The following is a 12,926-nucleotide window of genomic DNA, read 5'->3' on the forward strand; positions in this document are numbered from 1 at the left end:
TTCTTTAAAGTGAAGTAGCTTCTTCCTATCTTTTCTTACCTTTAAAAAATTCATTATTTTACCCTCCCCTCCTCTTTCCTCTCCCCATTCCTTCCCTTCTTCCTCTTCTTTCTTCACTCTTCTTTCTTCTTTCATCTTCCTTCCTTTCTTCTTCTGTGGTGCTAGGACTTGAACTCAGGGCCTTGAGCTTGCGATATACAACTCTGAGCCTTAACTCCAGCAGACTATATTTATGTCTTCATGAGTACTTAGGGGTAGCTAGCATATAAAAACAGAAGGCATAAAGTAGAATGAAAGCACTTCTCAGGAGCATGAAGACCTTGCTTCTCCTGTCGTTCTGCCACATTTTACCAATGTGTCCTAGGTAATTTTCCTCATCTAAAAATTAACTTTTTTTTTTGGTCAGTCTTGGGGCTTGAACTCTGGGCTTGGGTGCTGTCCTTGTGCTCTTCAGCTCAAGGCTAGTGTTCTACCAATTGAGCCACAGTGCCACTTACCCTTTTCTGGTGGTTAATTGGAGATAAGAATCTCAGGGACTTGGGGCTGGGAAGGTGGCTCAGTGGTAGAGCGCTTGCCTTGCATGCCTGAGGCCCTGGGTTCGATTCCTCAGCACCACATAAGCACAAAGAAAAAAGCCAGAAGTGGTGCTGTGGCTCAAGTGGTAGAGTGCTCGCCTTGAGCTGAAGAGCTGAGGGACAGCGCCCATGCCCAGAGCCCCACAACCGGACCCCAAAAAAAATTAAACTATCGAAGAATCTCAGGGACTTTCCTGCCCAGGCAGGCTTTGAACTGCAATCCTCAGATCTCAGCCTCCTGTGTAGCTGGAATTACAGGCGTGAGCCACCAGCATCCAGCAAAATTAACCATTTTTATATACCAATTTATTTACCAATTGGTGTTATAATCTTTTCCTTACCAAGTGTAAGTACCCAACTGTTGCTTGATTCCCTTGTGTCATTTCGTTTCTCAATATTTCTCACTGTTAAACTGCACTAGAATAGCACTAAACACTAACCTCCTTTAAGAAAAAAAAACATAGATGCTTGGTTTTCTAGAAGTAGAATCAATTAACAGCAGTTATTTGAAAGTCCCCTCTTGATTTTGTAAAATCAGTCTATCATTAGATCTTGCTTCCTGAGTAAATGATCTTGGCATAAACTATCCTTAAAAAAGGGAAATATTGGGAGAAAAACCCATCAGACATGGTAGCAGATGGTCATTCTCCAACTTCCATCTATTTTGTGAATGTTTGGTACCAGAAATAAGATAATCAACATTGTAGTTTCATTTGGATGTAGACTTAGCTCTACATGTGTAATATATTTACTGTAGTTTTTGTGCTAAATAAGTAGAGTACTTAAACCATTCCATAGTTTATAATATTTTACTGTAAACCTGAGAGTTTTTTTTGTTTTTGATGAAATCTACTATATACCATATTAAAAGTCAACAGGCATAAAACTTTCTACAGAAGTTTAACATTATTTATGCTGTTCTCTTTTCTGTCACATATGGCAGAATCTGAGCATTATCTATGTTTTTCTAATGAAAATCTTTTACATCTTGAGTTTGTAACTTAAATTGGCATGTTGAATATGTCTCCAATTAGACAACTGTTTCAGCTTCAGTTTGCCCTACAAATCAGTAGATTTAGAACTAAGGATGCCATAGGTCTCTTTAATAGGGAGCAATTAAAATTAGATTAATGAAAAATTTAAAAATAGAACTTGAAAATGACAGGAATAATTTGGGGGGGGGAATTAGAGTTTACTTCAGTTATGTAAGAGAAAGCACATGGAATGTAAAAGGCAGTAGAGTCTATAGGTTTTACTTTTAAGAAAATAGAGCTTCACTTGAGTGTTTTACCTTCACTTGAGTGAGTACCTTTTTGTCTCTTTATTGTACTTTTTAACTTACATGAGCTCATTCTTTTTTTCTGTGTTTATTTCAGTATCTTTATTTATATCAATTATATGGTATTCCAATCAATGTCATCGCTGTAACATACTCCCTGCACCATATGCTTTAAGAAATAGCATGCATGTTGGCGATAGAATCCTGTTAATGATGCTGTATGTGCTCATTATTATATCTGCATTGTAAGGATTACTTGCTTATGTGCACAATAGAAAATAGAATTCATAGAGTATGTTTATAGAGTTTGTCTTTTGGACCACAAATATTCTTCAGCTAAGAAAATTTTTGAACAGATAGCTATTAAGAATCTTTTAGCTGTAGAAAAACATTATTGAGGTGTTAAGTATCTTCAAATCTATTGTGGTTTCATATCTTTCTTTATGCTTAAGGAAATCTTTATTTTTTTCCCGCCACTTGCAAAACCAAAGGCTTTGTGGTGTTTTTTATTCTTTAACAAAATGATGGAAAGTTTAGTGACTTACATAGAATTAATTTATGTATCATGCATACATAAATGATATACTGCATATATCATGTAATTCTAACATAATTCTTTGCTACCTTCTGAGAGTCCCAGTAGATTTTCTCTGAGAACTAATGGCTAGATCTTTTCACAGTGGTCTATAAATAATTCTCTCATAAATATTGCTGGGTTTTGTCTTAACTAGTTTTACTTAAGGTTTTAAGTTGAAATTCAACTCAAAGTAACATAATTATGATATAGTTAAAAAGTTTTATATGTCAGGGTTGTTACGCCTGAGGAAACTTGTCTATAATTGGAAAATACATACTTCTATTTGTTAATAGGAACAATCTTTAATGCAGCCTCCGCTCTCACCCACATACTCTTCTCTTCTTCCTACCTTCCACCCACTCTATGCAAATGTACAGCTGTGGACTTTTGAAGGGGGAAAGGGAGTCATAGTGAAGACAGCTGGATCATGGACATATACTTTGTGACTTCATATTTTCATTCTTTTGCTACTGAGGAAAGATTAAACAGACTCATTTCAAAAGAACAGCTGACACTACCCTTACAAAGTCAGTAATTACATCAGTCACTGTAATTCTTTGAAATCTGTAGATCTTTCACATGTATGTGGCAGGAGTCCAATTGGTAGGACTAAGCAAGCAATGTGTAAATGGAGGTTGGATGTATAAATCTAAACTAGTTTCTCACCTTTTAGCTAGTGGCTCCTTAGTTGATTGAAGTAGAATAGCATAACTAATACCATAAGTTATGGGAATAGTGACACTTTGTTTTTATTGAAGATGGCAGTATTGTTGTTTACTACAGTGTTGGGTAGTCGCAGTACATATTGTTATTGTGAGGCAAGGAAATACTGCAGAAATCTTGCCGATAACTGCTTGGAAAGAAAATCTGATAAACTTCTTGATTTTTTAAAAAAATCTTTTGCTGACATGTTTTCATTTTATCAATCAGTAAACTTAGAGGATTTTCTGGCTTCGTAGAAACATAGTTTTTGTTTGTTTGGTTTTGGTGTTAGTGGGGAATCTTGAAGTTAAATCTTTAAAATTATCCACATTCTGATATTTAAAATCAAATAGGATGCCATTCAGAGGTGCTATCATCTGCATTAAAATAGCAGCATGGTTCTTTTAGATTTTATGCATTTCTACCAGAATTATTTGGGCTACTTGATTGTTTCAAGTATCTTATCAATTGAAATAGAACAAAAGCAGTTGAACATTATATGCCAACAAGTAAAAAAACACTTCTTCATTTTGGAGAAATTTCTTGGTATATAGACATAGCTTGATCCTTTCATTTTCTGATCATTTCTGTGGATGACTATGCTCTAGACAGATTGGACACCTGGTGTCCTCTTATTTAAATCTGTGTTTTTGAACAACTCACTAAGTACAAAATGTATCAATGTTTACTTTGTAAGTTTTGAAATCAGGTAAAGATGTATGACCAATATTTTTTTCTTTAATGACCAAGATAAGAATGAAAGGCAAATTTGCTACTACCTTGGGTAGATCAGCAGTGTTGATTTTATTTCTGAGCTTTTGGAAATGAACAATCTCAGACCACAGCCTGACCCACTGTGTGAGAAAACAGACCTACATTATAAAAAAAGACCATTATTTTTCAAATTATTTTAATCAAACACTCAGGAAATACCAGGTAGCCTGGCTCTTAAAATCTTTTTTCTCTTGATGATGGGCAATTTTTTTTTAAAAAGGCACTTACTCACAGCTTTGATGTGAGGGATGACATATTCCTGGTTGTGTTTTTTAACATTGTGAGAGAGCTTTCCCTGCTTTGCCTTGATAATAAAAGTTAAAAAGTTATTTTTTCCCCTGTATCTTTCTGTTTCTTTTATCTTGCTCTCCTCTAATTATTCTTGTGTGACTCTATTCCTTCTTTTTATCTAGTGTGCTTCAAGCCTCAGATTTACACCAAGTGTTCTAGAAACATTTTTCCTAGTTCAACTATTTTTCAAGTCAGAGGTACTGAATTTACTGGGAAATGACTTCTAATTAGCAGGGATCTTTCGCCTTAAAGTTACAAGTAACAATTTTGAAGAAAGAAATAACTAATTTTTACTGATGCATATTCTGCTGCATTCATTGTCTTCTCAATGTCACCACAGTAAAATTTTATTTTATATATAATTAAATCACTGAGTCTTCTTTTTATGTAGGATGTCTTAAATACCAGGAATAGAATTTGATGTTGAAATATGTGTTCTATGGAAGTCTGACTTTGCATCCCGAGTTCTGTTAGACATACAGTTGTGACTTTAGCTTGTTGTATTCCAGCCAGGCCAGTACAGGCTAGGTAGAGCAGGTTATCCTCTGTTATCACTATAAAGAGGCACAAAATTATTGTACTTAATATTTGTTCTTTTGAACTGCCAACAATATGCAGTTCAAATAAGCAGCTTGAAAAATATGTGCTTTCATTTGCATGGCTGTGAGACTGCAATCAGTGAACAGCAAACATTGTCATGTCAAATTTTGTACCCAGTCATCTTTGGCTAATTTTGAATATTTTGTTTCACACAACCATACATTGGTTGCCCGTTTCCATCAGATTATTCTATTTAATTTGTACTTGGCTTCAGCAGCAGATATTTTGTTTTTAGAAATGCTACAGGGGTGCTCCAGAAAAGGGGGAAAATATAACCATTTCAAATCCCTAGCTATAAAAATTAAGGACCTTGTTACTCTACAGCATCCTGTTTATAGGTTATATCACACAGTATGCAAAGAAAAATTGCAAATGATTTATGATTTTTATTTATTCTAATCCAACATCTATAACAGTGTGTTATACATGTATTTGTCAATGTTAAGTGAGTTTTCCTCTAATTTTTTTGTGCATTTTCCCCCCTTTTCCACAAAGGCCTTATCTCTTTGGAGCGGGCTGTTTTTCCATAAAAGCTCCATGGTGAGTTCCAGTTCAATCCCGCATGCCTAATTTATTTGCTGTCCTCTCAACAAGTGACTCTGTTCATACTTTTGTTTTCAGTTGCATGACCTGATCACAGATGCACCAAATGTTGGCTAATTTGTAGATAAGACATGAATGTTGATATAAACATGAAGATGTAGTTTTCTTGCTTTTACCTTATTTGAAGAATTTTTAAAAATATGCACATATATGTTTATATATATAAAGTTGAAGGTATCTTTATTATATGTCTAATCCCCAAATTTAGAGCTTTGGATTTTACAGTATATATTTCTTATATATCATGCTTACAATATGATTTATTTTGAAATATCAATATCTTTAAGATACACTAAAAATTCCCAATACACTTTTATTATACTTTCAAGTTCTATTTTAAATAGATTACATATTAAAGAAGAGAAGGTATGTAATAGCAGAATGTATTTCCCATTAAATTGCTAAGTATTTACTATTTTGAATTATTAATACATATTCATCATTATTTAGTAAATTCTTTTATAACATTGCATAGATGATACCTTTATCAGTTTTAGGCATGATGAATATAGGAATGAAATATAATATACTGAAGCTGTAAATTAGAATTAGATGTAAATACTGATCTATAATAAATAGGCAAGGCTGTACATACATACAATCGCAGCACTTGGGAAGCTGAGGCAAGTTCAAAGTCAGCATGGGCTACAGCAGCCCGTAAAAGCCTGTATTTTAACATTAGAAGAAAAGAAGTGAATTGAGATGAGGAGAAGGAGGAAGAAAGGGAAAAAGAATAAATTGATATAAAATATCTAGCATCAAAAACTACTCCACTTCTACAGTAATTAACTGGAAAGTATGTGAAAATCGATTTCTTATTTTCCTTATCTGTGAAATGAAATTTGTTGTAACACCTTCCTTATTGGTTCATTGTTAAATAATTAAATTGCCTAGCATATGCTGATGGCATACACATCTTACCCACCCACTCATTACATGTTAGCCACTACTGTTGTCTCTTCCCTTGCCTCTTCAGTTTGAAAAGATGCTTCTTAGCTTTTAAGAGCGTGTGAACCACAAGGATGTTGTGAGAAGAATAAGGTACATTTATTAAGTTAGCATACTTAAATTAGGCTGTGTAATTTTCACATTTTTCTCAATTACTACATTGTTTCCTAGTATATTAGAAACAAGATTTTCCCCAGAATCAAGCTTAGCTAGTTTAAAGTTGGGTATAATTTGACATAGATGGTCACTATTCATATGTCACAAGTTGGTAATCCAAGATAGGAATCACTATCGATGAACATCCTTGCAGCATTTAGCATCATAATTGGGACAGAATTCCCCAAACTGTTTTTAACAAATTCTGGGTACACATAAATATAAATCCTCTTAAGGTTGATTTTTATTCTTTGTTTGTAGTGCTGAGATTGTACCCATGGCTTTGAGCATATTTCATAAGCTCTCTACCACTGATCCAAGTCCCAGCCCTTCAACCTTTATTTTTTTATCCAGATTTTTTTAATTTTTAAAAATGTATTTATTGTTAATCTAAAGGTGTTGTTCAGAGGGGTTATATTTACAGTAAGTCAAGTGAAGATTTCATTTCTCTTGGACAATCTCATCCCTTCCCGTGTTCTCTCCATTTCAGATATCTTTTGTAAATAAACAATATACACAGATTTTTATTCATGAGCTTGTAGTTAACAGAGAATTTTAAGTGTCACATTTCAACACGATGAAATTCCTTTGCATGCTAAACTTAGAAATAAATCCCATCTCATGATAAATTCCGTATTCTAAGTACAAAGAAAAAAGTTTTAGTATGTTAATAAAGATTGAAGTTTTCACATAGAACTAAAGATGCAGTAACAAATGTTGTATGTTAAGTAAGAAAGTCCATTCCCACAGCTTATGTGCTCCTCACATTTAAGCAAAAGCACTTGTCAACCAGAAATGATTTGAGGTTGAAACAAGATTAAAAGAGCCAGATTAAAGAAAGGGATCTATGAAATATAGTAGACTTTTAAATCATTGCCTGTCTTTTAGAAGAAGGCTTTGTGGTTTGTTTGATGCCCATCGTTAGCTCACAAGAAACTCGTTTTTAGTCACTTACACTAGACTAAAAGGTTCTCCTTTTAAATACATTATTTTACCAGGGGTTGCATGTTTTTTCCATTAAGATCTTAATGAAACTTCAAATTAAGGCAGCAAAATGAATATATATTTGACAACTTCTTCAATGTTGTTTATAAGAGCTTCTTTGTTTAAATAGTTTTTATATTTTTCAATGATGTTTAACATTCAGTTTGAGAATTTTTAATTTACTATTCTAAGATTAAGCATGATGATAAATATGTTTCAGTACCTCCAGTTTTAATGTACACATTTTGGATGAAAATGAAGTTCTGCAGGTTCTTTTACAATGTAGATTTGCAGTGATTTTATTATATTCAACTTGCAACATTTGTGCTTAGTTAAGATTTTGCTCTTATATGTCACAATTCCGAGTTATTCTTTATTCTTCACTCAAGGGGTTTAGGTCTTCACATTCCTAAGTTCCAGATGAGTCATTTAGTGCTTTTGCCTTTGAAATAGGCTTGTTGGGACATAAACTTCAACCATCCTGCCAATCATTTTAGTTAGTTTATATTTTCCTACCATTTTTTACCCTCCATTTTATTTAGGGTGTATATTAACATGAGTATTCAACTTGTAATATTGTTTAAGCTACTGTATTTTTTAATATTCAAGAAATATTTTTAAATATTCAAGAAATATCTAAAAAATCTCTAATATTTATGGCAAATGGACAAAGGCAGTACATATGATAATATATTTCTTACTCATAAATTATCTTTGTATTGTTTAAGGATAATTTAAAACAATCTAAATTTATACATATCAAGTTATATGTATTGTTTTAATTAGCACTCCCCAAAAAACCTTGATATAAGTGGTTATATAAATTGATCTTAGAATTTTCAAAAACATTATAATTTCAGTTTTAAAAGCTACTGTGTATATAGAGGACATATGTAATGGTCAAATTTAAATAAAACTTAGATTTTGTTTGAGGTAGTTGACATAAAACTACTGGGCCTTTAAGAATGGCCTTTAAGAAAGTCATTATACAACTTAAATTTTTTAGTGTTTTGTTTTAATTTAAACTCAAATATTTAGTCCTCACTTAATGTCTTCATAACGGAAGGAGCTGGTGCTGCTGTCTCCTCTGTGTCCTCCTGAGTACTGGAACACCATGCTACCCATCATGCCACTCCTGTCTCACCACGCATCCCATTCTCAGTGCATAGTAAATTTACCTATATATTTTTAGGCGGATACCTGGAGAGTGTTGTCTTCTTCCTTCTCCTCCTTCTCTTCTTCTTCTTTTGTCTTGTTGAGTGTGGATAAAAAGCAGCTTAGAGAAATTCAGTATGCTAATCTGACTGGATGACTTAACACAGTAAAACCCAATGGGAAAAAGATGGGTGACTTCAGTCGCCTCTAATATATTTGATATCCTATCCATGTTAATTTCCCTACACTTGTGTTGGTAGTAGAAATGATGCATGTTCTGTAGTTCAATAGTTAAACCTATTCTCAGAAGAATTGACTGAGTTAAACAGTTTTTCAATCTAATTAATACTTTGTTTTTGTTTGAATGTTTGTCTTTCTCTTGAGTGTCTTCATTTGTGTTATAATTGATAGTCATTTTTATTTATAGGATGAATCTTGGATTCATTTCACTTTTGTTTTGCTCGCTTCTTTTGGTTTAGTTTTGCTAGGAGTTCTGGAGCTTGAACTCAGGACCTAGGTGCTGTCCATGAGCTTCCTTGCTCAAGGCTAGTGTTCTACCACTGCTTTTTAAAATGATTAACTGGAGATTCATTAATTGGAGATTAAGTCTTTTGGACTTTCTTGCCTAGGCTTCCTTAGAACTGTGAGCCTCAGATCTCACCCTTCTGAATAGCTAGGATTTCACGTGTGAGTCACTGGCACCCAGCTAAGAAAAATGTTTTAAAACACTGTTTTATTCATGAAACACTAAAGGTAGTATTAACTAAAAGATAGTCCCTCAGGACTCTAGTACATGTTGTTCTCCTGTGTGACCATTTTCAGCAATGCATGAAATCACATACTCTAGTTAAAACTCCTGCTCACCAATGTACATTGAAATGTTATTTTTTTGCAGGGGCAGGGTAAGGTGGCTCAGTGGTAGAGTGCTTGCCTTGCACGCATGAGGCCCTGGGTTCCATTCCTCAGTACCATATAAGCAGAAAAAGCCGGAAGTGGTGCTGTGGCTCAAGTGGTAGAACATTAGCCTTGAACTGAAGAGCTGAGGGACAGCACCCAGGCCCAGAGTTCAGGCCCACAACTGACCAAAAAAGAAAGAAAGAAATGTTATTTTTATACATCACTGATTTATCAATTACATAAATGAATAAAGAGAAGCCCTTTAAACATCCACAGGAATTCTTTCTAACCTTAAACATGTTCTGGAATGGGATTTGTTAAGACCCCTTGAGAGGAGAGGTCTTGAGAGAATAACAAGAAAAAAGGTTCTGTCATCAAAATGTAATTTTTGATACAAATATTCCGGGCATATTCATTGTGGAAAAGTTAATGTAGTCTGTTGCCTGATACACGTTAGAGGAAAAATTATTATGTTTCTAGAATGCTTGAAGAGTTTCTGGACAGTCTTTATAAAACTTAGGAAAATGTGTACATCACAATTCTCACTTTGGGTATATCACTTAGAAAATATTTTATTAATGATGTTATTTTCACTACATTATTTTTCCTCTTATTCCTCTGTATGATTCTTCCATATAATGTACATATGTTTTTATATTTTTATTTTTCTTAAATACTAAAATTACTCTAGATATAGGATACTGATGGAAATAACTTAATGTAAGTGCTGCTATTGGGGATGGAATATATTTACCCAGTATCCCCAATTTATATCACTGTTTTATAGTAAGTTATTTTTCGGAATGAAAACTCTTGGTTCTTTTTTTTTTGTCTGGGCTTGGGTGCCGTCCTTGTGCTCTTCAGCTCAAGGCGAGTGCTCTACCGCTTGAGCCACAGCACCACTTCTGGAAGAGTCTCACAAACTTTCCTGCCTGGGCTGGCTTTGAACTGTGATCCTCAGATCTCAGCCTCCTCAGTAGCTAGGATTACAGGCGTGAGCCACCGGCACCCAGCTTTGGTTCTTCATTAGACTTGAATTTTTAGTAATAATGTTTATTAAGGCTCTATCCAAGGATAAAGAAGAAATGATAATATATAAAATCATTACATATGTGTGTATAAATATATATATATAAATATATACGTATATAACACATATACACATACATGTATATAAAATATAAAGTATACCCATAAATACTTATTTTTCATAGTAGATGAATTTGTTAACTATGACACCATGTTGATAATTTTTACTTCTGTGTTTTTAAGTAGAATAAGATATAACATAAAATTGTAAGAATTTTTTGTTTTGACAAGGCTTATTAGATTAAGCTATTAAACATATAAAGAATATGGTTTTGTAGATCCAAAGACTAAATTAATGTTCTATGACTTTTTTTTTACTTTTTATGATTATGTTAGAAAAATAGCTATCTCATCCAGTACCAAGTCTGTTTCAGTGTATATGTTTGAGGAACCCTATTTGCTGTATTTGCTCTTAAGAAATGGCATTCTCGGGGCTGGGAAGGTGGCTCAGTGGTCTAGCGCTTGCCTTGCATGCCTGAGGCCCTGGGTTCAATTCCTTAGCACTACATAAGCCAAAAGAAAAAAAATAAATACAAAATAAAGATGACATTATTAAAAAAAAGAAATGGCATTCTCAGTTTTTATTACAGAATTCAAAATACAACAACAATCTCCCTCAATACTTTGAAAATTTGGGTTTCTCCTTGTGAAGCTTATTGGTTCATTGTAGTGTAGTAAACAATGACACTTTACATATGCTAGTTACTGGAGTTATCTGCTCAGTGATAGAAGGAATTATTCTGAGGAAAATGTATGTCATAAGCAGAAAGAACTCTTCTGATGTCTGTGATTCAGGTTTCAGGGGAGATGGGTTTGTTTAGGTGCAGGGTAAATAGGGAAGCTTCTTTTCTGGAGTATTGTGGTGGTGGCAGTTGAAACTGTGAAGAAAGGAACTTTAGGGTTAGTTTCATAGTCTTTTTTTTCTTCTCAAATGAAGTGTAGTTTTTTATTATTTTAGACGTGTATGTGATTGGTTTGGAGATGTGAAATGGTCAGGAAACAGTAATTGAAATTGTTTTTTCTCATAGCAGTGATCATTCTCATACATGCCCTGGTTCAAAGCAGAATAATGAGAACAATGATAGTAATATGGGGTCCAGATAGTTTACATTTCTTAGAGGAAAGATGTCATTACAGAAGCTCAGGGATGTAAGATATCTGAAACCATAATTCAAGTGTTGTAAGAATTGAGGAATAGAGATTGCTAAAGCAATTTGATTTTTCTTTTTTTGAAATTAAGGACAGAGAGCATTTGTGCAGAGCTGTGATATGGGAAAACAGTATGGGAGTGTTACTTGCTTTTTCTAAATCACTGTTCTTCAAACTTGAGCATACTGAAGAGTTTACTAATGTGCTTTGTTTAAAAATTTACAATTACTTTTTCCCAAGCCCTAGAAATATTGATTTATAAAATTTTGGGTCTGAGTATTTCCCAGGTGGTACTATCAGCCAAGGACCAGACTTTGGAAATAAATAAAGCCTTTTACTGTGTATAGTAGGCATTAATATTTGTATTTTACATATTAGTAATTTGAACTCTGAGTGGTAAGATAAGTTGGCCAAAAGTGACACAGATTTAGGATTGATACTCCGTTTCTGTATTAAAAGATAATCGGATAGGGGCAGTTGTGTTATACTTCCACAATCCAAGCTGCTTGAGTAGAAATCTGGAGGATCACAGTTTGAAGCCTGCTGGGGCTAAAAAAGTTGGCAAGATTCCCTGCTGAACAAACAAGTCCAATGTGGTGATGTACACTTGTCAACTATGCAAGAGGCATAGAGAGCGGAATTATAGTCTAAGGCAAGCCTTAACCAAAACCTTTGATCTATATCAGAAAAAAAAAACCAGACAAACAGTAAATAGGGCTGAGGGTTAGTCCAAATGATAGAGCACTTGCCTACCAGGTATGAAACCCTCAGTTTAAAATCTCAGTACAGGATATAAAAAGATTATAGGATAAAGGAAAATGAGCAAAGGAACATAGAAATACATTTTCCAATAGGAACTAACTTAAGGTGTTGGAAGACCAAAGTTCCATTGTTCATCTTATCCTTTAAAGGCTTTGAGATTGTTTTCTAGCCTATAAATTAGAGAAGATAATTTTTCTAAGGTAGTTGGCTAAGTTGTCAATGAACTTTGGGGAATATTTGACAAGTCAAAAAGAGTAAGAACACAGGATCTGAAACAAAATGAGACATGGATATTAGAATGTGAGGGTATGAAATTTTGAGGATGTTAAGTGTTTTTCTAAATGTTTCTTCAGACGTTGGTAAAAAAAGAACAAATCTGAGAAGC

General features: G+C 33.8%; 1 protein-coding gene across 7 annotated transcripts in view; it reads left to right on the forward strand.

Annotated features, from left to right (window-relative positions):
• The window catches only part of Bcas3 (breast carcinoma amplified sequence 3), a 521,107-nt gene that overhangs the window by 188,398 nt on the left and 319,783 nt on the right, over positions 1-12,926 (forward strand). For 4 of the 7 annotated variants that reach the window (XM_013013399.1, XM_013013396.1, XM_013013397.1 and 1 more), the window contains exon 17: positions 5,294-5,338. The exons of the other annotated variants lie outside the window; for them this stretch is intronic. In XM_013013399.1, coding sequence (XP_012868853.1) covers positions 5,294-5,338 — 45 coding nt within the window. The remainder of the gene's footprint in view (positions 1-5,293; positions 5,339-12,926) is intronic. 7 annotated transcript variants of the gene reach the window in all.

The sequence above is a fragment of the Dipodomys ordii genome, unplaced genomic scaffold, assembly GCF_000151885.1.
Source record: "Dipodomys ordii isolate 6190 unplaced genomic scaffold, Dord_2.0 Scaffold19, whole genome shotgun sequence".
Taxonomy (NCBI): domain Eukaryota; kingdom Metazoa; phylum Chordata; class Mammalia; order Rodentia; family Heteromyidae; genus Dipodomys; species Dipodomys ordii.